This window comes from Oncorhynchus mykiss, chromosome 18 (genome assembly GCF_057628025.1).
Source record: "Oncorhynchus mykiss isolate SJ-2025 chromosome 18, ASM5762802v1, whole genome shotgun sequence".
NCBI classification, from domain to species: Eukaryota; Metazoa; Chordata; class Actinopteri; order Salmoniformes; family Salmonidae; genus Oncorhynchus; species Oncorhynchus mykiss.
In genome coordinates, this window is record NC_143039.1 from 22,734,326 (window position 1) to 22,762,157 (window position 27,832).

A 27,832-nucleotide genomic window follows, 5' to 3' on the forward strand; every position below is an offset into this window, starting at 1 on the left:
TTACACAGTAAGATGCCATGGCATCTTCTGGCTGAAGTACACTCTTGTCTACTTGTTATTATCTGACATTGGCAAATCAAGGTCACATCGACCTTGGTGAACTATACTGAAGGTCTCATCGACCTTGGCGAACTATACTGACCATAGGCTTATCTTGACCACATGCTGTCATATTACAGACAACCACAGCTCACAGTGACCCCAGTGTAGCTGGGAGAGCTTCCAGGAAACATGTTGCAGAGGTGGGGCTAACATCATCTGCCAAATATTTAACCTCAGTTGGTCAACTTTTTATCTCCTCAAAGAGTTGCAGATGTTGCTTTGAGGCAAATAACTTTATTTTATTTATCTCACCTTTATTTAACCAGGTAGGCTAGTTGAGAACAAGTTCTCATTTGCAACTGCGACCTGGCCAAGATAACGTGTGTAATGTAGACACAGTCTAGTCCACTGGTCCTAAAATCAGTCCATACAACTCAAGGCTGGATCACTAGTGTTACTTTATTCATTTTTAAAAACACCTTCCCACCTGATTACAAAAAAAAACACCAGAAAATACACCAGAATAGTGTATTTCAATGAGAAATTGTAGCCTACAAATAGATAGGCCTATTTATTCCCTGTCAATGTCCATGATATATGCAGGGGTCATCCAGCACATGCAGATCCTCCCCAAAACATTGTGGTCCGAGTCAGTTGGTTTTATTTATTTGCCCTCAACATCGCCTTGTACCCAGCGGTAGAAGTCAGGGGACTTGCCAGGACCCGCCCTGTACAATCAACAGCACCGCACGGAGTTGACAAGTGCGCCCTCCCCCATCAACGTCGTTTGACATATAGCCATCGTTACAGGATTCGCCTCTGGCAGTTTTTAAAAAGGCAAGCTCAAAGCCACATATTATACTGTATGCGCAGAAAACGTGCGGGGAGGACAGCCTACAGAGATTGGTTCTTCTACAAGACAATCCTTGCTTTTTTTCTTCTTCATTTGGAGACAATTGATGTGCATGCGTAAAACGACATTTGAAAGCCCAAAAGGAGAAGACTCGGGTTATTACTCGGTGGACAATCTAAACTCGAATATAATTGGACATTTGACACAATAAAGACAACGCAGACACTTCGCCCGGGTGAAGGGTGGAACCTTAGCATCTGACACAGTGATTCAGGGACTTTTACGCACTCAGGCAGTGGCCACCTGTGGATGGTGACTCTTTCAAGGACCTTTGCCCCAAAACCCCAATGATCGAAAGCATTGCAAGCGTTCCATGCAGTACACATAGTAGTTGATTATAGTTGTTTTATGTTTGTAATCATTTTAATTTGAAACAATATGCTGGTTAGTTTTTCACTCCTGGCAACGCTTCTCCTAAGCGAGTCGGGTTGTTTGGGCTCGTTCGTACCGTGCGAACCGTGTGACCAGAAGGTTATGTCGATGTGTCCGCCAGTGCCGGTGGGATGCCAGCTGGTGAAGGAGCCTGGCTGTGGTTGCTGCCTGACTTGCGCGCTCCCGGAGGGACAGTCTTGCGGGGTGTACACGGGGACTTGCACGCACGGGCTCCGATGCCTGCCGAAGAGCGGGGAGGAGAAACCGCTGCACGCGCTCCTCCACGGGAGAGGAGTGTGCGCCAACGAGAAGATATACAAGCCGCTGCATCCAGGCAGGGGTAAATATGAGTCTTCATTTACGGATTTATCATATTTTACCATTTGTATTTCTTTAAAATGTTCAATATGTAGACACACATATCTTTATTGGAACTATATCGGCAGATTATCCCATTTGTTAGACATGGACACACACACTCACGCACACACACACACACACACACACACACACACACACACACACACACACACACACACACACACACACACACACACACTCACACACACACACACACACACACACACACACACACACACACACACACACACACACACACACACACACACACACACACACACACACACACACACACAAAAACATAGTGTATTCCAAATCCACCACATGTATTGCCAAGATTGTTTGATTGATAACACACAGTTGAGAGATGAAAATCAGGGGTTTTCAAGGGCATCATCTTGGCATGAGTGACCTAGTGCCTGGTACATGAAACAAGGTGAAGAAGATTACAAACATTTTAGAGCCTCCTGAGCTCTTTAGAGGGCCATTTGAAGGACAGTCACTGTGTCTGAATGCAGAATGTTAGCCAAGCGTGCCTCTCTGACTGCCAGCCTCCTGCTTGGTAAGATGTACTACCTCTTCTCATTTCCTGCAGGGTGTGAGAATTTAGAGAGGACAGAGGGCAAGGGGGAGGAAAGAGAGAAAGAGATGAAGACAGAGCAAGACAGACAGAGAGAGAGAGAGAGAGAGAGCGGTAAAGAGGTAGAGAGATGAAGACAGAGTGAGACAGACAGAGAGAGAGGGAGAGAGAGAGAGAGAAAGAGAGAGAGAGAGAGAGAGGGGGGGGGGTCAAGAGGGATACAGAGAGATAGACAGATACAGAGGGAGAGAGATTGACAGAGGAAGTGGAAGGTAGAAAGAGAGAGGAAGGGTATAAGTATTATTTTCGTTACAACTAAATCTGTGGCATTTCGAGAGCATCAAATTCGCCCAGATCAGGAAATACATCATAACCCACTGAATCCCTCAGTCAGCAGCACTGGCAAGATTAGAGAGGGCCAGATTAGGAAGTGAGGACCTGAATGGGTTTTATTCACTGACTGGGCTATGCTGCCTACGCGCCAGCCTCGGGAGAGAAATAGTGTCAGCGGAACCGGTGGACAGAAGAGGGAATTCTCTTTTCTGAGAATAATCTAGGAAGGGTGCCGGGAACCTCCTACTTTCCTTGAGTCCAAATGAAACATACAAGGACATGACAAAGTAAAGAACAGTAATAGACAAGAACAACAGAAGATATTACATTCAAATAAAATAAAATAAAATATTTAATCATATTTAACTCATAACTCTTATATAATATTTAACTACTCTATCTCTTATATAATATAAAACTCTTATAAATCTTATATTTTATGTAACTCTTACAACTATCATACAACTCTCATATATAACTCTTATAACTCTTATATATTATATAATTTTTATAACTCTTATATAATATATAGCTCTTATAACTATTACATAATATATAACTCTTATAACTCTGATATAAAATATATAACTCTTATAACTCTTATATATTATATAATTTGTATAACTCTTATATAATATATAGCTCTTATAACTATTACATAATATATAACTCTTATAACTCTGATATAAAATATATAACTCTTATTACTCTTATATAATATATAACTCTTATAACGCTTGTATATTATATAACTCTTATGTAATATATAGCTCTTATAACTCTTATATAATATATAACTCGTATAACTCTTATATATTATATAACTCTTATAACTCTCATATAAAATATAACTCATATATATTATACAACTCGTATCACTCTCATAAAATAAAATAAAAAGTTATATCAAATTTAACTCATAACTCTTATATAATATATAACTACTCTATCTCTTATATTATATAAAACTCTTATAAATCTTATATTTTATGTAACTCTTACAACTATCATACAACTCTCATATATTATATAACTCTTGTAACTCTTATATATTATATAACTCTTATAACTTATATAATACACAACTCTTATATAATATAGAACTCTTATAACTCTTATAACTCTTATATATTATATAACTCTTATTTTATTTGTATTTTTGAATTATGAATTTAATGTAATATCTTCTGTTATAGGAAAGACACCAAGCAACAACACAATACTATTTACACACTAGTCATATATACATACATATTGTTAAATACAGTACAGTTAAATCTTATATATTATATAGCTCTTATATAACATATAACTCTTATAAATCTTATATAATATATAACTCTTATATAATATGGAACTCTTATAACTCTTATATATTATATATGTCTTATACCTCTTATATAATATGTAACTCTTATAACTCTAATGTAATATATTACTTTTATAACTCTTATATAATATTTATCTCTTATCACTCTTATATAATATATAACTCATAACTCTTCTATAATATGTAACTGTTATAACTCTTATGTATTATATAACTCATAACTTTGTTGTAATGAAACATTCCTTATGCTTATAGATCTGTCCCTGCTGCAAATGGTCTATCTTTAGTCAGTGTTGATATCTTTATGGCAGATGAAGTGGGTTGCTGAAATATGCATGTAGAGATGTGGACATTTGGATTTGGCAAGACCCAGGGATTCTTGCCAGTTTTATAGGAGCTGTTCGCATTTGTCATTCACAGGCAAGGGGTAGAGAGAGAGGAGAAAGGAAGATAGGGGAGGAGAATGAGAGAGAGAGAGATAGAGTGAGTGAGAGAGAGTGAGAGAGAGAGAGAGAGAGAGTGAGAGAGAGCGAGAGAGTGAGAGAGAGAGAGAGAGAGAGAGAGAGAGAGGTGTAGAATGCTGTATGTTCATTGGATGACCCAGTTTAAAAGTCATGTCTTCCATTGCATGTGCCAAGCATTGACTTGAGAGGTATGTTGCATTGACATAATAGACCACACCACTCTCTTGGCCCTAATCCAGCTATGTCACAGTTTACATTTAGCTCCCTCTTAGCTCCAGCTACAAGCCAGGGACTCTGCAAAAGGAAATCTCCACCTCGCATGCAACAACTCCAGTGTACAACTGCAGTACAAATCTTGTATACATACAGTATTAAGTACTACTTAAGTCGTTTTTTGGGGCATTTGTACTTTACTTTACTATTGCTATTTTTGACTACTTTTACCTTTACTTCACTACATTCCTTCAGAAAATAATGTCCTTTTCACTGCATACCTTTTCCTTGACACCCAAAGGAAGTCGTTACATTTGGAGTGCTTAGCAGGACAGGAAAATAGTCCAATTCACGCACTTATCAAGAGAACATCCCTGGTCATCTCTACTGCCTCTGATCTGGAGGACTCACTAAACACACATACTTTGTTTGCAAATGATGTCTGAGTGTTGAAGTGTGACCCTGGCTTTCTGTAAATACATTTTTTTTTTTTAAATGGTGCAATCTGCTTTGCTTAATATAAGGAATTTGAAATTATTTATACTTTTATTTTTGATACTTAAGTATATTTGAAACCAAATACTTTTAGATTTTTACTCAAGGAGAATTTTACTGGGTGACTTTTACGTTTACTTGAGTCATTTTCTATTAAGGTATCTTTACTTTTACTCAAGTATGACAGTTGGGTACTTTTTCCACCATTTCAATTCACTCACTTCTCAAGAGAACATCCCTTGTCATCCCTACTGCCTCTGATCTGGCGGACTCACTAAACACACATGCTTTGTTTGCAAATTATGTCTGAGTGTTGGAGTGTGACCCTGGCCCCTGGCCGCCGGCCCCTGGCCCCTGGCCGCCGGCCCCTGGCCCCTGGCCGCCGGCCCCTGGCCCCTGGCCCCCGGCCCCCGGCCCCTGGCCGCCGGCCCCTGGCCGCCGGCCCCTGGCCCCCTGGCCCCTGGCCCCTGGCCCCCTGGCCGCCGGCCCCTGGCCCCTGGCCGCCGGCCCCTGGCCCCTGGCCGCCGGCCCCTGGCCCCTGGCCCCTGGCTATCCATACATGAAGAAATACAAATGCAAATGGTGCCGTCTGGCTTAATATATGGAAATTGAAACAATTTACAGTTTTACTTTTGAAACCAAATACTTTTAGACTTTTACTCAAGTAGTATTTTACTGGGTCAATTTTACTTAAGTCATTTTCTGTTAAGGTATCTTTACTTTTACAACTGTATGACAGTTGGGTACTTTTTCCTTCAATGAGTGAGGGAAAGAGAGAAGAGGATCAGATTAAGAGAATGGAGAAATGCTTGTAAATGGACCGTGGCGAATAACTCCCTTAACCACTGACTGACCATGTGAGAAGTAGGCACACATTGTATGAGTCAGCTGGAGATTTCTTGATTGGGAAAACCTCAAGGTCTCCCTCCAGTGTTAGGAGTGGCTCTGTCTAAACCCACTGCCTCTTTTCAACTCTTTTCCTTCATCTGCACCGATGTGGAAGACCTTGACAGTATCCCACTCTTCCTACTTCCTCGCCCTCCTCCCCCTCCCCCTCATCTTCCTCCTCTTTTTCCTCCTCCCCTTCACCTCCTCCTCCTCTGCTTCCTCCTCCTCCTGCTCCTCTTCCTCACCACCATCATCATCCTCTCTGACTCTCTGTCTCCTCAGACGGTTATTCTCAAATCAAATCAAATCAAATCAAATTTTATTTGTCACATACACATGGTTAGCAGATGTTAATGCGAGTGTAGCGAAATGCTTGTGCTTCTAGTTCCGACAATGCAGTAATAACAAGTAATCTAACTAACAATTCCAAAACTACTGTCTTGTACACAGTGTAAGGGGATAAAGAATATGTACATAAGGATATATGAATGAGTGATGGTACAGAGCAGTATAGGCAAGATACAGTAGATGGTATCGAGTACAGTATGTACAAATGAGATGAGTATGTAAACAAAGTGGCATAGTTTAAAGTGGCTAGTGATACATGTATTACATAAGGATACAGTCGATGATATAGAGTACAGTATATACGTATGCATATGAGATGAATAATGTAGGGTAAGTAACATTATATAAAGGTAGCATTGTCTAAAGTGGCTAGTGATATATTTACATCATTTCCCATCAATTCCCATTATTAAAGTGGCTGGAGTTGAGTCAGTGTCAGTGTGTTGGCAGCAGCCACTCAGTGTTAGTGGTGGCTGTTTAACAGTCTGATGGCCTTGAGATAGAAGCTGTTTTTCAGTCTATCGGTCCCAGCTTTGATGCACCTGTACTGACCTCGCCTTCTGGATGATAGCGGGGTGAACAGGCAGTGGCTCGGGTGGTTGATGTCCTTGATGATCTTTATGGCCTTCCTGTGACATCGGGTGGTGTAGGTGTCCTGGAGGGCAGGTAGTTTGCCCCCGGTGATGCGTTGTGCAGACCTCACTACCCTCTGGAGAGCCTTACGGTTGAGGGTGGTGCAGTTGCCATACCATACCATACAGCCCGCCAGGATGCTCTCGATTGTGCATCTGTAGAAGTTTGTGAGTGCTTTTGGTGACAAGCCGAATTTCTTCAGCCTCCTGAGGTTGAAGAGGCGCTGCTGCGCCTTCTTCACGATGCTGTCTGTGTGAGTGGACCAATTCAGTTTGTCTGTGATGTGTATGCCGAGGAACTTAAAACTTGCTACCCTCTCCACTACTGTGACCAGACGAAGCTATGTTAGCAGAGGTTCCAGAGTCCCTGCTGCCCCAGGCCAAGGTGCCTCTTTACGGGGGCAGAGACCACATCAGCAGCCGCAAGGCTCAGGCCATGAGACAGGCTAAAGACCGCAAGAGACAGCAGGCCAAGCTCCACTCTGTCAGCAGCCTTGACTACTCAACCCTCGCCCTGGACAAACTGCAGCCTGAGTTTGTAAGTTGAACATATAAACAGTGTATACGAGAGACAAACACACAGACACACACACACGCGCACACACACACCATTCTTGCCCTAAACTATGACTAAACTAAGTATGTGTGTAGGGACCCTGCAGGAGAAAGCTGGACGGGATCATTCAGAGGATGAAAAACACATCTAGAGTCCTAGCTCTGTCCCTATACCTTCCCAACTGTGACAAGAAGGGATTCTTCAAGCACAAGCAGGTACCCATGGACTATTCTATTCTATACTATTGTATCCTATTCTATTCTATCATATTCTATTCATTTGATCCTATTCTATCTTATTCCATTCTATCTTATACTATTATATATCATATCCTATTCTATCCTATAATTTTCTATTCATTTGATCCTATTATATCCTATACTATTGTATCCTCTTCTATTCTATCATATTCTATTCATTTGATCCTATTCTATCTTATTCCATTCTATTATTCCATACTATTATATCCTATCCTATTCTATCCTGTTCTATTCTATCCTATTGTCAATGGCGTGCGTACTGGGAGTGGAGTCAGGTGCAGGAGAGCAGAGAGTTGTGAACAGGCGCACACTTTATTTAGGCAGGAGAAACCAACAGATGGACACTGCATCGAAACCTCCAGCCAATTGGCAAAAGTGCAAAATGCGCAAACAGTCACAATAATTATGTTCAAACAAATGAACATACCTCGTGAAAATAAAACACGGAATAAATGCATAACAGTATAGTGCATCAAAATAGACACGTAACACAAAACAATCTCACACAAAGACATGAGGGGGAAGAGAGGAATAAATACATGTAGTGTGATTGGGGAATGAAAACCAGGTGTGCAGGGAACAAGACAAAACAAATGGATAAATGAAAAATGGAGCGGCGATGGCTAGAAAGCCTGTGACGTCGACCGACGAATGCCGCCCGAACAAGGAGAGGAGCCGTGGAAGTCGTGACACCTATTCTATCCTATTCTATCATATTCTATTCTATTCTATTGTATCAGATTCTTTCCTGTTCTATTCTATCCTATTCTATTCTATTGTATCCGATTCTATCCTATTGTCACGATCGTCTAATGAATTAACGGACCAAGGCGGGATGTAGAGTTCCACATTTTTATTAAATGAAACTCACAAAACCAATAAAGAGCAACGAAACGTGCCGTTCTGTAGAGCTCACAGGCATCAACATAAAAACAAGATACCACAAACCACAATGGGGAAATGGCTGCCTAAATATGATCCCCAATCAGAGACAACGATAAACAGCTGCCTCTGACTGGGAACCATACCAGGCCAACATAGATATAAACACACTAGATCACCCACCCTAGTCACACCCTGACCTAACCAAAATAGAGAATAAAAAGGCTCTCCATCGTCAGGACGTGACACCTATTCTATTCTATCCTTTTCTATTATATCCTATTCTATTCTATCCTATTCTATTTCATTTAATTGTATTGCATCTTATTCCCTGCTATTTCCTCTCCTCCTGCAGTGTAAACCATCACGTGGGCGGAAGCGGGGGATCTGTTGGTGTGTGGACCGTTTTGGCGTGCAGCTCCCTGGCACGGACTACAGTGGAGTTGACATCCAGTGCAAAGACCCGGAGAGCAACAGCAACAAAAACGAATGAGAGATGGCCAATTTGGTCACCTGACATGAGCCAAGGCCCGCCTCCCTTTACCCCTACTCCTGCAAATCACATGTACATGCAAAATATGCAAAAGCCAATCAAATCAGGAAAGCAGAGCACAGATACAGTACATACACATGGTTTTAAACTACACATCTACCTATACTGAGATGACCTATAACCTCCCTTTGAAGCACATATAACAATGTTCTCTGATTTAAATTATATTAGATTCTGTTTAAACAAAATTTTAAGGCTAAAGAGTAAAGCTAATCTTTTTCACCTATGTTGTTATCGTGATGTTGACAGGAACTCTTTACTGGGGAGCACAGTAATCTGGGGTCGTATTTAAACGTAACTCTGTTCCCTTGGTCCAAATGTTTGTCCCTTCAGAGCACTTCCCTACAAGAGAACCTCAGCGACTGAAAGTACTTTATTGTCTGAGTTTGGGTCTATGTCCTTATATGTCTTTCTGAGTGCGATGAGATGAGCTTTTTTCAGTCCTGCCTTTCTTCCACTTTGTCTCCCAGATTGTTCTGAGTTGAGGGTCTTAAGAACTAGGAACTGCTCGTATACAGTAGGTTGTTACAGAGTAGTTACAGTAGCTATCTTAATAAACCCATCAACTGCTACTTCTGATGGATGTCTCAATATAGTTTCATGGGGTGACTGTATGAAATGACTATGTGTGTGTGTGTGTGTGTGTGCCTCCTATACTTTCTCCTTTAGTAGTCTGTATGATATTAAAAAAAAGATCACCTCAAAAACACATCATGACAGTCATTTGCTTGTTTTGTCGTTTATAAACGACAGCCAAGAAAGTACAGGTGCTTTGAAAAGTCCAACACAGGCTCAAATCGCATGCAAATGCTGCACAGCGTTTCTATTGACTTCTCATAGCCTCCTGTCTGACCACAACACAGTCTAGGACTCTACTATATGACCCCTGGAAAGGTGTGGCTCTTTGGGTTTCTATGGAAATCTCAGTGCCTTCTCTCTCTCTCATGACTTTGAATCCAGATTTACATCCAGATTATCAGGCCTTGTCATTGAACGAGGACATTTTAGCAGTATGTGGATGTGGAGATTGGTTGCCCGAGACCCATGAGTTGACGAGTGTGAAGATATAAGTCTCCACGATATAAGGCCGTGATGATACTTCTTGATCCTACGTCCCGTGTGTGAACATGATGTTAAATCAGACGTCAACTGATTTTATTGAAGCTCAAAACATTTGCCAGATATTTTGTTGACATTCCTTGAAATAGACATCCCTTTTTTCAGGGTATGGTAACATGCCGATAGCTTTGACAGGGGCTGTGTGTACAGCCTATGCCTGCCACTAGAATGCATAGGAGACTTGGAAAGCTTTCTCAACTCAGTCTTAAGCTTGCTTGTATGAAAGACCATGAAATCTCAAACATTCCATATTCGTGATAAAAAAAACATGCAGCAAACAAATAGGTAACAGTTTACTCAAAGCCAAACGGTACAATGCTTCTTTGCTGCAATTTTTTAACAGGCTGAAAATAGCTGTTTAGTCAGGGTCCATCAGAGACGATGGTAAGACATTATAACAGGGTCATACATGCTTATGACAATTCTTACAACGCAATACACCTGTTGGCTTTAAGTGAAGTGTTACTAACAAATCCATGTGAATATTACAAATATGTCATATTTATTCACTGTGTAATTGATATACTTTAACCTTGTCTTTTTTGTAACGACAAAGCATTTATTTAAATAAAGTTATGTATTGATGTATGGGAAGGTTTGTTCTGTCTTTTGTTTGCTCTATGCTGTGGAAGTAGGGTTGCAAAATTCCGGTAACTTTCCTCCAACGAGGATTTCTGGCAAACCTGCCAATTTTGGGGAAAGTTACCGGAATTTTGCAAGGCTATTTGTAAGCCTTAATGCAAGTTCCCTACTCACCTGCTGCTGGCTTCAAACGATTGTCTACCAGAAGATCCAGTTACCATAGCTACCATACCACGTAAAGAAACGTAGAAGAATTTCCATACATACAAAGCAGTGTCTGCCAACTGCCATGAAACACCTGAACATAGGCAATCAATGTGGGTTTAGCTTTGAACTGGGTTGTACCATGAAATGGGTTGTACCATGAAATGGGTTGTACCGTGAAATGGGTTGTACCATGAAATACGATGGCTTATCTACACCTAGACCTCCATTAAGAAAATGAGACACAAGATACCAGGGCATACGCCCGAATGAATACACAATCAACGTACAGGAAGTTACCATCTATTTAATCATGTACTTCATCTTATAACAAGACGTTCTTTATCACAAAACAATTCTACATTTCTATTTGTGTTCCTATTAACGAGGAAATCTAAAACGTGTATTTGTGTTTGTAACAACAAGACTTGGTCTATGTGGTTTTCCTACAGTGTATAGAAGACGTATGTGTATTCTAAAGGCTATAGAAGGCAGGTTTCATTGTTTAGGTAGCCTACCAACCTGAAGGCGTAGAACACTGTAATACAAACAAACGGTAGGTGGAGTTGAGTACACAACCACCAAACATTTGACATGTTCACTTCCCAGCACCAGAAAGTAAGACACTTGGGCTGCGTTTACACACGCAGAAAATCTGATCTGACTGGTCAAAAGACGAATCGGTGGCAAAATATCAGAATTGGGCTACCAGTGTAAACACAGCCATACAAACACTAAGTAAGTAAGACACTAATCCCTTAAAGAGTCAATTCGCCGTTTTGTTTTTTGCTTCACATATTCACCTTTCAAATAAGTCAAATCCTTTTTTCATGACAACATTTCTCTAGATACCCTACAACAGATACATTGAATACAAGAGGTCCATAGCGGTAAATACTAATTGCCAAATGTGCATATAATTGGAATTTATGTGCAAATCGCCCATTGACATCAATGCTTGATTTTTACACAAAAGTCTGAGCTGGACACAGATTTCTAGTTAGAATTCATCCCATAGTAAACATTCTTCTCATTAGATTTTGTTCACCACAGAAAAGCTACGAGAGGAGGGAAAGAAATTGCAAAGAAGAATGGGTTTCATCTTTGTTGCCTGTCACATCCTATGCCCTTGCAGTGGAATTTGTTCTCAAGCCAAGACACATTATGGTGGTTACATTGTACGATATCGCTGAGAATTGATTTAATACAAAACAAAACTATACACAGAAACAGAAACAGACGCACAAACATTGTGATAGCTTACTTAAGTGTTTAGAGTACTGCTTCCTCTGTTGTGTTTTAAGACTCAGGCCGATCAGGGAGAACCAGGGCCGTACTATTTCTGGGCTGAGGCGAGGGTGTCCATCTCTGGCCCTCTAAGGTACTGGCTGCAGTTTGGGTCTCCCCTCACGGTCGGTGCTGATGGGATGGGCCGACCGGTGTGTGGGTTGACGCACCAGCACTCCCCCCTCTGGCCGTGCAGAGACATCTTACACTGAAACACAGAATGAACATGTGTTTGTGTGTGTGTGTGTGTGTGTGTGTGTGTGTGTGTGTGTGTGTGTGTGTGTGTGTGTGTGTGTGTGTGTGTATGCTCCTGGGCCATGAAGTAAGAGTGAGCAGTCACCTGTTTGAGGTTACACTGCCCCCTCTTGTCACAGTTGGGGATGTGCAGGGTGTAGTCACCTGTTTGAGGTTATACTGCCCCCTCTTGTCACAATTGGGGATGTGCAGGGTGTAGTCACCTGTTTGAGGTTATACTGCCCCCTCTTGTCACAGTTGGGGATGTGCAGGGTGTAGTCACCTGTTTGAGGTTATACTGCCCCCTCTTGTCACAGTTGGGGAAGTGCAGGGTGTAGTCACCTGTTTGAGGTTATACTGCCCCCTCTTATCACAGTTGGGGATGTGCAGGGTGTAGTCACCTGTTTGAGGTTATACTGCCCCCTCTTGTCACAGTTGGGGATGTGCAGGGTGTAGTCACCTGTTTGAGGTTATACTGCCCCCTCATATCACAGTTGGGGATGTGCAGGGCATACAGGTCTTCCAGTGGGCCTCGGTTGTCTCTGAAGGGCATCTTAGATATCCTCTCCAGCACCTGGTCCAGCTCCTGCTGACACTGAATCTACAGTACACAACAGGCAACACCAGTCACATGATTAATAGTCTGGGAAATCTCAGACCTTGCAGCAACAGGCAACACCATTCACATGATTAATAGTCTCTGACTATTACACTGGGGCCGAGCTCCCTGCCATCCAGGACCTCTATACCAAGCGGTGTCAGAGGAAGGCTCTAAAAATTGTCAGATTCCAGCCACCCAAGTCATAGACTGTTCTCTCTGCTACTGCACGGCAAGTATTACCGATGCACCATGTCTGGAACCAACAGGACTCTGAAATTCTACCCCCAAGCCATGAGACTGCAAAATAATTATTTGAATAGTTAACCACATAGCTACCCGGACTATCTGCATTGACCGTTTTTGCACTAACGTTTTAGACTTATCACACACGCTGCTGCTACTGTTTACTATCGGTTAGCTTATTTCTAGCTATATGTACATATCTCAATTCCCGGGCAGGGTGCTTTTCAGAATATATTACGAGTTTGGTTTGGACGGGCTTAAAAAGCAGACAGGATTTCTGCTCGTGAAAAACAACGTTGTAAACTTGTAACGCTAACGTTAGCTGTCATGGCACAAGCAAACAACTTACTTTTCATATACACTCATTGAAAATATCTAGCTAAAATACAGATTTTTGTGTCCGGTGGTAGGCTAGTGTTTTTGTCAGGACATGAACGGAAAGGCTCTGGACTGATTTCCTGCTCGACTCCCATTTCCGCCTCTTGTCCCAACCGATGCTGGTACTGTCAGCAGACATGTGTGCTGGAACATTGGATACATAGTGGGAGGCAAACCGTCGGCCTAGGGAGACTACATGATTAATGACCCAGAAATACCTTCAGACCACTGTTTGAAAAAAGAAATAAAACATTCTCCAAAATCATCTACAAAGGTTAAGAGCTGGATTCTCGGAGGAATAATAATCCACAGGAAATGAAATGAACAGCACTACCAAAATATAGAATACAATTATTAATTCACATGAAAATGAATAATGTTTCTCTCACAGGTATAACTGAGAGTACATTTTATTTGCATGACTAATTCTATTCATGGATTATTGCCAAAGCACCTGATCGCCCTCTTTCTGTAGGTGTTATGGCTTCATCAATAGTAAAACGATTGGAATGTTCATTTCTTTGCACTTACAGTCTCTCCTGATGGGTTTTGATGTGTTGCCAAGACTCGCTAATATCCGGGGAAAATGGTTCTATTTTAAACTTGGCATCCGTGAAATGCCAAAATCATTATCCTCAAGGAAAATCACTCAGTGTGGGAAAATTAGTACTGGTAGTAGTTTATAATAACATCTTGAAATAAAGCATTTATAATAGTTTAGTAAACCGTTTATTCAGGTACTGCTGGAATGTCCATCTTTTTGTGAGAAATTACACCGGTCACTCAGAACATTTACGAAGCATTTATAAAGTAGAAACAGCGCTCACTTTAAATGAGGCCACGCAAGAACACTTAACTAATGATTAGTAGATGGTTTATAAGGACCGATATTAAACATCTTATGAACGATCGTGTTAATTATTATGACATAGTTATTCATAAATATGTGAATTCCTGTCTTACTAACATTTCCATATGTGGGCGTAATGATGAATAAACTATTTATTAATCCATTATAAATGCTTTATTCCGAGGTGTTATTATAAAGTACTACCAAAGTATTTTCCTAGGTCGGTCTACAACAGGACGCCAGGCCCGACTTCAAGGAAACAATACAGTCTTCAACAGTAGGGTCTTGTACTGTCATGTGTGAAACATTTACACCTTCCCCATGGTCACGTTTAGTACGCTTCAAATGGGGGCAAACGTTGTCAAACGGAGGGCTATCTTGTCCAATAGAAATGCTTATCTACATTTTCCGATTGAAAAAGCTGACCTTAACTGTCCAAATTGGCAGTAAGACATTGTTAGCTGCTGGACACCATCAGGTCTGCTCCAGAAGATGGCAGCAGTGCACTAGGTTCTGTTAAGACTGACTCCTTCCTAAAGGGACATGGACACTGCTAATCATGATCCCAGGTTCACTAACTGTTTACTAACAGATGCGACCCACTAATGGTCTCGGTTTACCAAGGCAGCGTCTCAAATGGCACCCTGTTCCCTATATAAGGCACTACTTTTAACCAGGGCCCATATTAAGGGAATAGGGTGCTATATGGGATGTAGCCTAACTGTTTAGTACTAGGTGTTTACTAACCTGCTTGCCGCGGGGAGTTTTGGGGTCCTCTGGCTTGTTACTCTTCATCTTGGTCTTCATCTCCTGTCGGTGCTGGCGCATAGCGTTCTCCTTGGGCCCCAGCCATGGGTTGTCCTTAGTGGCCTTCCTCACCGGGGGGATCTCTGTCAGGCTCGTGTCCAGGATGTCCACCACCTCCCCTGAGGGACAGACACGCACGCAGACACAGGATACATGCACATACGCACACACACACACACGCACTCACACACACACACACACACACACACACACACACACACACACACACACACACATACATACATACAAACACAGTCAAAACAGCTCTATGGAAACCAGTTCCATTAAATCAATTGATCGTTCATTACAACACTGTCATAACATTGTTGTTATATTGTCATTACATCACAGAAAAGCTCAACCATGTGAATGATTAAGTATACTGCACCTTCCTTCATGAAATGAGAAATGATAGGGCCAGCAGGTTGGCTTTAGTACATTTGGCAATGACATGCATGGTGAATCTTTCAGCGGAAATAGATACATCTTTAAAGGTGCAATATTTAGGACATTTTTCAAAAATATTGTGAAATATTATTATTTGTTTATTTTTTTCCATTTTAACTTCCAAGAATGAGAACCAATAATGAACATCTGATTCTGTCTGTGTACACTTTTCTGTTAATTCTGGGGCACCTTCACCTGATATGACTAGTGTCCTCCTCACCTCCAATGTCAAGGCATGTCATGAAAGGGCACTAGCTCATTTTCATGTTCGACTGATTAGAACGAAAGCTTGAACAGCAACCACCCAGAACTAACACACCACACTATCTGGGGAAGGGAGGTAGAAGTCCTCAGCTGTTTGACCAGATAACGTGTGGTTAAACATCAACCAAACAATGCAGGGGGCCTGGCCCTGCGAGTCCACTAGCTGTCCATGCTATTCCTGACAACAGACAGAGCGGTGGCTGAGGGCCCACTAGCAGCTCTCCCAGGGCTCTGGGACCGTCAAAATGGAAGAATAACAGAAACGGCAGGGGGGAGGAAACAGTTGGCTGGACCTTGTTTTGAGGAAATCTTAGATGAATAAACTTTCAGAGTAATGTATTGTTTACATACTCTCTGTACTGTCAGGCTGTCCAGTGACATACCACTATTAACGACAGATGTTATAAGGTTATAGGTTATAAGATATAAATAAGATATAACAGGCTTGGCCGGCCCTTAAGTGAAGTGTATTCTACACTAAGGAAGGAGCAAGATGTTCACAATCCAATATATTTATAATATGAAATACCTACATGTTTCAAACAGACCACCATAGTCCCTGCACCTAAGATAGTGAAGGTAACCTGCCTAAATGATTACCGTCCTGTAGCACTCACGTCGGTAGCCATGAAGTGCTTTGAAAGGCTGGTCATGGCTCACAACACCATCATTCCAGAAACCTTAGATCACTCCAATTTGCATACCACCCCAACAGATGCAATCTTAATCGCACTCCACACTTCCTTTCCCACCTGGACAAAAGGAACACATATGTGAGAATGCTGTTCATTGACTACAGATCAGCGTTCAACACCATAGCGCCCACAAAGCTCATCACTAAGCCAAGGACCCAGGGACTAAACACCTCCCTCTGCAACTGGATCCTGGACTTCCTGATGGGCCACCCCCAGGTGGTAAGGGTAGGCAACAACACATCTGCCATGCTGATCCTCAACACTGGGGCCCCTCAGGGGTGCGTGCTTAGTCCCCTCCTGTACTCCCTGTTCACCCACGACTGAGTGGTCAAGTACGACTTCAACACCATCATTAAGTTTGCTGACGACACAACAGTGGCAGATCTAACTTCAGCTCTCCTCATGAAACTATCAGATCTAACTTCAGCTCTCCTCATGAAACTATCAGATCTAACTTCAGCTCTCCTCATGAAACTATCAGATCTAACTTCAGCTCTCCTCATGAAACTATCAGATCTAAACATCTAACTTCAGCTCTCCTCATGAAACCATCAGATCTACTGTAACTTCAGCTCTCCTCATGAAACTATCAGATCTAACTTCAGCTCTCCTCATGAAACTATCAGATCTAACTTCAGCTCTCCTCATGAAACTATCAGATCTAACTTCAGCTCTCCTCATGAAACTATCAGATCTAAACATCTAACTTCAGCTCTCCTCATGAATCCATCAGATCTAACTTCAGCTCTCCTCATGAAACTACCAGATCTAACTTCAGCTCTCCTCATGAAACTATCAGATCTAACTTCAGCTCTCCTCATGAAACTATCAGATCTAACTTCAGCTCTCCTCATGAAACTATCAGATCTAACTTCAGCTCTCCTCATGAAACTATCAGATCTAAACATCTAACTTCAGCTCTCCTCGTGAAACCATCAGATCTACTGTAACTTCAGCTCTCCTCATGAAACTATCAGATCTAACTTCAGCTCTCCTCATGAAACTATCAGATCTAACTTCAGCTCTCCTCATGAAACTATCAGATCTAACTTCAGCTCTCCTCATGAAACTATCAGATCTAAACATCTAACTTCAGCTCTCCTCATGAATCCATCAGATCTAACTTCAGCTCTCCTCATGAAACTATCAGATCTAACTTCAGCTCTCCTCGTGAAACTATCAGATCTAACTTCAGCTCTCCTCATGAAACTATCAGATCTAACTTCAGCTCTCCTCATGAAACTATCAGATCTAACTTCAGCTCTCCTCGTGAAACTATCAGATCTAACTTCAGCTCTCCTCATGAATCCATCAGATCTAACTTCAGCTCTCCTCATGAAACTATCAGATCTAACTTCAGCTCCCCGCATGAAACTCTTTGTGCTCTCAGTGTCCTTTGCAGAACAAAGGGCAGAAGTAAACTGGAATCAGGTGTGAGACATGCACAAAAACACACACACACACACTTATACATCCCTAAACACACACACACACACACACACACACACACACACACACACACACACACAAATTATGTTGTTTTCATCTAATAGATAATCCCAACTGTCTCCAACTGTAATATACTGATTCCAGCTTCATGGAGGAAACCTAAGAAGGTTTGAGTCTATTAAAAACCACACACACACACACACACACACACACACACACACACACACACACACACACACACACAGACACACACAGACACACAGAGACACACAGAGACACACACGGACAGGGTCAGGACCCCACTCTAAGGGGGCCCCGTTCCTGCAGTACACTCTGTTCCACCGATCCACAGAGGTGGGCCTGGGCTTTGCAACGTCAACAGAGCTGCAGCTCCATTGTTTTTACTTTGTTCTTCGGTCCACTGCTTGAATTAATACAGCAGACAAAAGGGATGAGTGGCTTCCTTGCTTTTTTAATAGCTGATGCTTGTCAAATTCCCAGAACAGCACAAAGGAGAGAAGGTTCATGTCTGACAGTCTAGACTCTAGTCAACTGAGCAGATGGCCCATGGATGGAGAAGGGGAGACTGGATAGGTCAAACCAACACACATTCATGGTTCAAATGATCCCTTTAATTATCCCCTTTAATCTCAATGTGACTTATTGTGTAATACATGAATATTACCTCACTCTAGGGCCAGCATAGTGATAATGATACTGTATTTCCCTGTGTTTATGTGTATATATAACGTATCACCTTCACAATTGACTGTACAGTCGTGGCCAAAAGTTTTTAAAATGACACAAATATACATTTTCACAAAGTCTGCTGCCTCAGTTTGTATGATGGCAATTTGCATATACTCCAGAATGTTATGAAGAGTGATCAGATTAATTGCAATTAACTGCAAAGTCCCTATTTGCCATGCCAATGAGCTGAATCCCCCCCAAAACATTTCCACTGCATTTCAGTCCTGCCACAAAAGGACAAGCTGACATCATGTCAATGATTCTCTCGTTAACACAGGTGTGAGTGTTGGCAAGGACAAGGCTGGAGATCACTCTGTCATGCTGATTGAGTTTGAATAACAGACTGGAAGCTTCAAAAGGAGGGTGGTGCTTGGAATCATTGTTCTTCCTCTCTCAACCATGGTTACCTTCAAGGAAACACGTGCCGTCATCATTGCTTTGCACAAAAAGGGCTTCACAGGCAAGAATGTTGCTGCCAATAAGATTGCACCTAAATCAACCATTTATCGGATCATCAGGAACTTCAAGGAGAGCGGTTACATTTTTGTGAAGAAGGCTTCAGGGCACCCAAGAAAGTCCAGCAAGCGCCAGGACCGTCTCCTAAAGTTGATTCAGCTGCGGGATCGGGGCACCACCAGTACAGAGCTTGCTCAGGAATGGCAGCAGGCAGGTGTGAGTGCATCTGCACGCACAGTGAGGCGAAGACTTTTGGAGGATGGCCTGGTGTCACTGCTGAGGACTGGGGTAAAGTAATTTTTCTGATGAATCCCCTTTCCGATTGTTTGGGGCATCTGGAAAAAAGCTTGCCCGGAGAAGACAAGGTGAGCGCTACCATTAGTCCTGTGTCATGCCAACAGTAAAGCATCCTGAGACTATTCATGTGTGGGGTTGCTTCTCAGCCAAGGGAGTGGGCTCACTCACAATTTTGCCTAAGAACACAGCCATGAATAAAGAATGGTACCAACACATCCTCCGAGAGCAACTTCTTCCAACCATCCAGGAACAGTTTAGTGACGAACAATGACTTTTTCAGCATGATGGAGCACCTTGCCATAAGGCAAAAGTGATAACTAGGTGGCTCGGGGAACAAAACTTTGATATTTTGGGTCCATGGCCAGGAAAATCCCCAGACCTTAATCCCATTGAGAACTTGTGGTCAATCCTCAAGAGGCGGGTGGACAAGCAAAAATCCACAAATTCAAAAACCCACAAACTCCAAGCATTGATTATGCAAGAATAGGCTGCCATCAGTCAGGATGTGGCCCAGAAGTTACAGTGCCTTGCGAAAGTATTCGGCCCCCTTGAACTTTGCGACCTTTTGCCACATTTCAGGCTTCAAACATAAAGATATAAAACTGTATTTTTTTGTGAAGAATCAACAACAAGTGGGACACAATCATGAAGTGGAACGACATTTATTGGATATTTCAAACTTTTTTAACAAATCAAAAACTGAAGAATTGGGCGTGCAAAATTATTCAGCCCCCTTAAGTTAATACTTTGTAGCGCCACCTTTTGCTGCGATTACAGCTGTAAGTCGCTTGGGGTATGTCTCTATCAGTTTTGCACATCAAAGACTGACATTTTTTCCCATTCCTCCTTGCAAAACAGCTCGAGCTCAGTGAGGTTGGATGGAGAGCATTTGTGAACAGCAGTTTTCAGTTCTTTCCACAGATTCTCGATTGGATTCAGGTCTGGACTTTGACTTGGCCATTCTAACACCTGGATATGTTTATTTTTGAACCATTCCATTGTAGATTTTGCTTTATGTTTTGGATCATTGTCTTGTTGGAAGACAAATCTCCGTCCCAGTCTCAGGTCTTTTGCAGACTCCATCAGGTTTTCTTCCAGAATGGTCCTGTATTTGGCTCCATCCATCTTCCCATCAATTTTAACCATCTTCCCTGTCCCTGCTGAAGAAAAGCAGGCCCAAACCATGATGCTGCCACCACCATGTTTGACAGTGGGGATGGTGTGTTCAGGGTGATGAGCTGTGTTGCTTTTACGCCAAACATAACGTTTTGCATTGTTGCCAAAAAGTTCAATTTTGGTTTCATCTGACCAGAGCACCTTCTTCCACATGTTTGGTGTGTCTCCCAGGTGGCTTGTGGCAAACTTTAAACAACACTTTTCATGGATATCTTTAAGAAATGGCTTTCTTCTTGCCACTCTTCCATAAAGGCCAGATTTGTGCAATATACGACTGATTGTTGTCCTATGGACAGAGTCTCCCACCTCAGCTGTAGATCTCTGCAGTTCATCCAGAGTGATCATGGGCCTCTTGGCTGCATCTCTGATCAGTCTTCTCCTTGTATGAGCTGAAAGTTTAGAGGGACGGCCAGGTCTTGGTAGATTTGCAGTGGTCTGATACTCCTTCCATTTCAATATTATCGCTTGCACAGTGCTCCTTGGGATGTTTAAAGCTTGGGAAATCTTTTTGTATCCAAATCCGGCTTTAAATTTCTTCACAACAGTATCTCGGACCTGCCTGGTGTGTTCCTTGTTCTTCAGGTCAACATTGGATCATTCAGAGATCCTCACTGAACTTCTGGAGAGAGTTTGCTGCACTGAAAGTAAAGGGGCTGAATAATTTTGCACGCCCAATTTTTCAGTTTTTGATTTGTTAAAAAAGTTTGAAATATCCAATACATTTTGTGTGTCCCACTTGTTGTTGATTCTTCACAAAAAAATACAGTTTTATATCTTTATGTTTGAAATGTGTGTGGCAAAAGGTCGCAAAGTTCAAGGGGGCCGAATACTTTCGCAAGGCACTGTAATTGACAGCATGCCAGGGTGGATTGCAGAGATCTTGAAAAAGAAGGGTCAACACTGCAAATATTGACTCTTTGCATAAACTTAATGTAATTATCAATAAAAGCCTTTGACACTTATGAAATGCTTGTAATTATACTTCAGTATTCCATAGTAACATCTGACAGAAATATCTAAAGACACTGATGCAGCAAACTTTGTGAAAGTTCATATTTGTGTCATTCTCAAAACCTTTGGCCACGACTGTACAGTAAAGCACTTTGGGGAGCTGTAGTTAAAAAGAGCCAGCTCCAGAACTGCTTCCCATTATCCTTTACAAGGCCTGCTAGGACTCTCCTCCTAGAATCACACAGTCAGCACAGAGCAAGTGTGTTTACCTCACAGCCAGGCTATCTGGCCTGAGAGGCTCCTCCACAGCATGAAGCTAGCTGGGGCTGGGCAGGTCCTGACACGTAGACACTGGCTGCACCCAGCCAGGCATCTATCCACCCCTGAACTGACTGACTGCAGGCTAAACCTGGGACTCTGGATGCGTCCCAAACAACACTGTACCCCTACATGACTCTGGTTTAAAGTAGTGCACTATATAGAGAAAAGGGAGTATTTTGCCATTTGGGACACACACACCTGGCTCAGGAGGACAGAGAGACAGGGAGACGGAGGCAAGCCAGAGCCCATCAAACCTGCAGGGCAGCACGGACAATTACAGCACACACATACAGAGAATAGAGAGAGAGGGGAGAGAGATGGTGCCCATCTTTCCCATTCCTTTGGGATTGAGGCCTGTAGACGTGACCTTGACATTAGGCCACTTTTGAGGTCTGAAAAGACCAGATTAACTTTGAAGAGCGAACATATCCATATCAGAGAAGATAGGACACCAGATTACGGTTGCATTTCCGGGACTTTCAATACGTTCTCTGGTTCGCACAAAATCCCGGTTGGAGGCTCCCCCGGAGTCAGGGGGGAATAATCAGGATATCCAGAATCCTCCAACCAGGATTTCTGGAAAACCAGGGAATTTGTTGAAAGATGAAAATGAATTTAGCAACCCTACACCAGACATGTGATCCAAGTCATGGCACCAATGTAACAAGTCAACTGGCCTTGATACACAAACCACCATCATACAAGGATCAATTCCTAAGACAAGAGCTCTGCCTGCAGCCATCGGGCTAGCCATGAACAACAGATCTTGGGTGATTGCAGCAGCCAAATGCATTGGCCTCCTTCTGTACACACATACCCAGCACTTAAATCTCCTTCAACTCCATTATCTTCGGTGAAGAAACATCAAACCATCTGTCGAAGCCAGCCCTATCCCCTGCAAAGCCCTTTCACAGGTCCCCTTCCAACCCCACTCAGCTCAGTAACATTTCAGACATAGCTTGTGTTTTCTCCAAGCACCGAAGAGAGAGAGGGAGGGAGGGAGGGAGTGGAAGGAGGGAGGGAGCCAGCGAGAGAAAGAAAGAAAGGGGGAGAGAGAGAGAGAGAGAGAGAGAGAGAGAGAGAGAGAGAGAGAGAGAGAGAGAAAGAATGAAAGGGAGAGAAAAGCAGAGTGAGAGAGAAAGGGAGCAGGTTTATTCTGGAACGCGTCTGAGGCACGCTGAGATTCTTAGCATGGCTTCGGGTGAAGTTGCAGCCCCAGGGGTGGATGGCAGTGATGCCTGTGTTTTAGAGAAGCAGGAGGGATTATCAGGGGCTATTTCGGGCCTGCGGGCACCGTCTAGGGGGCTGGGCACCCCGGCAGTGGACCCATGCAGGTACAGATGAATACCCCTCGTTAGGGAGCTGTGTTATTCCACCGCCCAGTTGCAGCCAGATGGTCAGGATCTGTTTTCCTTGTAAAGCTTTGAGAGTTTTTTTTGTTGGTCTTTTGTTGGGTTGTGGGTGGGGTTGTGGGTGGGGTTGTGGTTGGGGTTGTGGGTGGGGTTGTGGGTGGGGTAACCCTCCCTCTGTTGGATAAGTGGCAGCCCAACGATGTGATCCTGATGGGAGGATGAGTGATGAACCTTGGTGTGTCTCAAATAGCACCCTATTAAGTTAACCTTTATTTTAGCAGGGTCTCTTTTGCAAAGGAGTGCACTACTTTTTCCCAGGGCCCATTATAGGGAACCATTTGGGACGCTACCCTTCTCTTAAATATATGTTTTTAATAGTATGTCTTTGTATTCGCGTGATGTATTTTTGACTATGACGTGTCTTTACGTAATAATATGATATACTGCCGGTTGTGGAATCAATCTCGCCCCAACGTCTCTATTTACATCCTTCTCTGACGCGTCACAGTAAACCGACTGTAGCTGTACCACTTGATATTGACAACGAGGGGCTACTGTCTAGGCGTAGGCTGGTGGGCTAATAAAGATGCCCATCCACCACAGGGTTCAGGTAAGGAGGAGACACGGGGTGCACCACAGACACTGAGGAGGGTTTTCATATCACGTCTTCCATGGATGAAAGGCTACATGCCAGTCATGCATTAAGGCCTGTATAGCATGAGATGAGTAGCATGAAGGAATGCATATAGGGTGCTCTGCATTTCCCAGTGATCCAATCTTGGAGAATGCAGAACACGTTTTCCTTGGTTATAACATGTGTTCACATAATAACAGTAAGAAGTAAGCTTTATGCGACAACTCATTGCGTATGTGTGTATTACGTGTGTTCTGCCAGATGAGAAAGACAGGTAAATTAAGAGATTATTATTTTGATACATGAGCGGATGTGACTGTTAACCAATGCTTTTTTACTTTGATTTATAAACTGATCCTATAAACTCCTCACAAACTCCTTATTAAACAAGCCCTTTATTAAACAAGCCCTTTATTAAACAAGCCCTTTATTAAACAAGCCCTTAATTAAACAAGCCCTTTATTAAACAAGCCCTTAATTAAACAAGCCCTTAATTAAACAAGCCCTTTATTAAACAAGCCCTTAATTAAAGTGTTACTGCTATTAATTATCCAAAGGTTTACTCTGTTTCAACAAGCAGGAAATGTGATGTAGCTACCATGGCCTGAGTTGTCATAGATTGTGGTTTTGCACGTCGGCCTATTTAGACAATGAAAATGTGTAGGAAACGTGTGTAACCGGGGCTGCTTTTTGCATAATCTCGTGGACACACCAGATTGTGTCCAGAAGTTTATATCACTCCGTATACTGGGATGCTTAAACCTGCAAGGTGTGCTTAATAGTGCTTAATAAGGCACTGTTTGAAAGGGAGTCATATAAACATTGCCTCATTTTGTTTTTACAGGTAACATACTGTGAATTCTGTCTGAAGTACATTATAGAACTGTATACCCCAGGTGTACATTATAGTACTGTGTATCCCAGGTTTACATTATAGTACTATGTAACCCAGGTGTACATAATAGTACTGTGTAACCCAGGTGTACATAACAGTACTGTGTAACCCAGGTGTACATAACAGTACTGTGTAATCCATGTGTACATAATAGTACTGTGTAACTCAGGTGTACACAATAGTACTGTGTAACCCAGGTGTACATAACAGTACTGTGTAATCCATGTGTACATAATAGTACTGTGTAACTCAGGTGTACATAATAGTACTGTGTAACCCAGGTGTACATGATAGTACTGTGTAACTCAGGTGTACATAATAGTACTGTGTAATCCAGGTGTACATAATAGTACTGTGTAACCCAGGTGTACATAACAGTACTGTGTAACCCAGGTGTACATAACAGTACTGTGTAATCCATGTGTACATAATAGTACTGTGTAACTCAGGTGTACACAATAGTACTGTGTAACCCAGGTGTACATAACAGTACTGTGTAATCCATGTGTACATAATAGTACTGTGTAACTCAGGTGTACATAATAGTACTGTGTAACCCAGGTGTACATAATAGTACTGTGTAACTCAGGTGTACACAATAGTACTGTGTAACCCAGGTGTACATAACAGTACTGTGTAATCCATGTGTACATAATAGTACTGTGTAGCTCAGGTGTACATAATAGTACTGTGTAACCCAGGTGTACATGATAGTACTGTGTAACTCAGGTGTACATAATAGTACTGTGTAACCCAGGTGTACATAATAGTACTGTGTAACCCAGGTGTACATAATAGTACTGTGTAACCCAGGTGTGCATGATAGTACTGTGTAACCCAGGTGTACATGATAGTACTGTGTAACCCAGGTGTAACCCATCCCTTATATGCCAGGCTGTGAATACATAGAAACAGTCAGAGTAGAAGAGAAACAGTTTGAGCAGAGAAATATAGGATGGCGTCATGGCAATTCACTGTACTGTAGGCTAGGACTGTGGCATCTGGCTGTAGCAAAGCAGACTGCAAGTAGCTATTTCAGGAAGAGTTCCACCATAGAAATAGTATTAGAACACCACTACCTCCTAAGACCCAACTTATCTCTGGCTACATGTGCAAGTGTAGGTTACTCCACGTGCATTTCTAGTGCTACTGTCTGTGGTGACCTGGCCCTAATCCATTTGAACTTTTCAGGAATCACAGGTTCTCCTTCATAATCTAATCAAATGTTACATTTGGCAGATGGGGACATTGACATTAGGTTTAGTAGAAATCACAGCATACTGAACGAGCTTCAACAAACACTCCAGTTGACACTAGTTGACAGTGGTTGGGGTCAAAGTACAAAGTCCAAATTGCCAATCAATGTGGCATTATTTTACTTCTCTCTCCTCTCTCATGTTATCCAATTAAATAGGAATGTTTTGGGATTTCTGTGTAAAACACAAGCTGGGAATGTTATTTAATGGTATAATCAAGCAGTCATCTTACAGTATAGGCTTGCTTAAACAGTGTATGTTATACAGGAATAATATTGATAGGTAAGGGAGTCTATTGGATTCCAGCAAGGGTCCAATAAGTCAACACATGGAGGTCAATAAGTCAAACTAGTCCAGTGTAGTTCTGGTTGTTGTTGGAGACTGATGGACGATACTACCTGCAAACGTTTCTTTCATTTGTGATTAGGACATATAGCCCAATGCCAAATAAAGGCTTATATCATTTGCAGTTCAATTCGGTACATATAAAAGGCAAAAGTGTTATACCTGTGTAATAACAAATCATTCAAATAAATAGGCGTTTTAGAGCGGGTTAATTACAGTTTAAATGTTTCTATGAGCAAATGGACGCCAAAATCATTAGTTTAGACTGCTGCGAATTAAATAAATCACAATACGGTCCATGCTAAAGGCTGTAAGCCACCCCAATGACAATGCAATAATAGATTAACGCCTACTAATGATCATACTTCCCAAACTTCCTCTCTGTTCCATTACAACATTGCAAATGTATCAAGCTTGTTGAAACTGACCGCTAAATTTCTCCCGGTGCTCCTGGCTCCCCGTGGGCTCGGTGACCACTTTGTGTCCGCACAGCCCCAGCCCCTGGACCAGCTGCTCGAGAGGCAGATCGGAGTCCGGCTTCGGGTAACACCGGAGCCCGCTGGAGCATCTCGGGGTGTACACGCCGCATAACTCGCCCTCTTGCCGGGCGCACACCGGGCAGCAACCGCAGCCCGGTTCGCGCACTATCTCTGCACAGGTCTCGGTGAGCTTCGGGCACGCAGCCTGACGTTCAGCGGTGCAACTCGGGCAACGGAAGACCATCTCCGCGAAAGAAGCTCCCACGAAAGCCACCGACAGCAGCAGCAAGCTGCAGCCTGAATACGATATCATCCTCGGTGTGGAACGTCTTGTCATTTAGTGAGGCAATGGAACGCAACTCCAGGTAAAATAACTGTGCATGCGAACAGGTGAAGCCAGCGGATGGGTTGAGTTCTGCAGGGTCCTACCAACCGCAGATTAATTGACAGCTCGTCAGACCAGTGGTGCGTATGGAAGAGTAGCAGGCAAACCCTAACAGGCAATTTTGTGCTATGACGAAAATATTATATAGCCTCTC

General features: G+C 42.5%; 3 protein-coding genes across 3 annotated transcripts in view; 2 read left to right on the plus strand and 1 right to left on the minus strand.

Annotated features, from left to right (window-relative positions):
* The first annotated feature begins 625 nt into the window (after positions 1-625).
* On the plus strand, positions 626-10,934 carry LOC110495435 (insulin-like growth factor-binding protein 5). Its single transcript, XM_021570672.3, has 4 exons — positions 626-1,667; positions 7,306-7,508; positions 7,622-7,741; positions 9,024-10,934. Exons 1-4 carry the CDS (start codon positions 1,334-1,336, stop codon positions 9,159-9,161), a joined length of 795 nt encoding a protein of 264 aa, XP_021426347.1. The 5' UTR covers positions 626-1,333; the 3' UTR covers positions 9,162-10,934.
* Positions 10,935-11,413: 479 nt separating this feature from the next.
* Positions 11,414-27,621, minus strand: igfbp2 (insulin-like growth factor binding protein 2). The gene is given in 4 exon segments (NM_001124649.1): positions 11,414-12,621; positions 13,108-13,248; positions 15,467-15,645; positions 27,243-27,621. Coding segments are annotated over 4 exon segments (843 nt in total). The 5' UTR covers positions 27,607-27,621; the 3' UTR covers positions 11,414-12,462.
* Positions 27,517-27,832, plus strand: part of LOC110495440 (serine/threonine-protein kinase 11-interacting protein) — a 50,050-nt gene continuing 49,734 nt past the window's right edge. Inside the window, exon 1 of the mRNA XM_090207829.1 lies at positions 27,517-27,658. Within this exon, the coding sequence (XP_090063955.1) occupies positions 27,642-27,658 (17 nt within the window). The 5' untranslated portion in view covers positions 27,517-27,641. The remainder of the gene's footprint in view (positions 27,659-27,832) is intronic.

What these genes read in the sequence shown, in the direction of transcription:
- LOC110495435 (XM_021570672.3), top strand. Translation starts at nt 1,334, where the DNA reads ATGCTGGTTAGTTTTTCACTCCTGGCAACGCTTCTCCTAAGCGAGTCG. An exon ending in ACAAACTGCAGCCTGAGTTT is followed by an intron (nt 7,509 to 7,621) that starts GTAAGTTGAACA and finishes GTATGTGTGTAG; the next exon opens with GGACCCTGCAGGAGAAAGCT. An exon ending in GATTCTTCAAGCACAAGCAG is followed by an intron (nt 7,742 to 9,023) that starts GTACCCATGGAC and finishes CTCCTCCTGCAG; the next exon opens with TGTAAACCATCACGTGGGCG.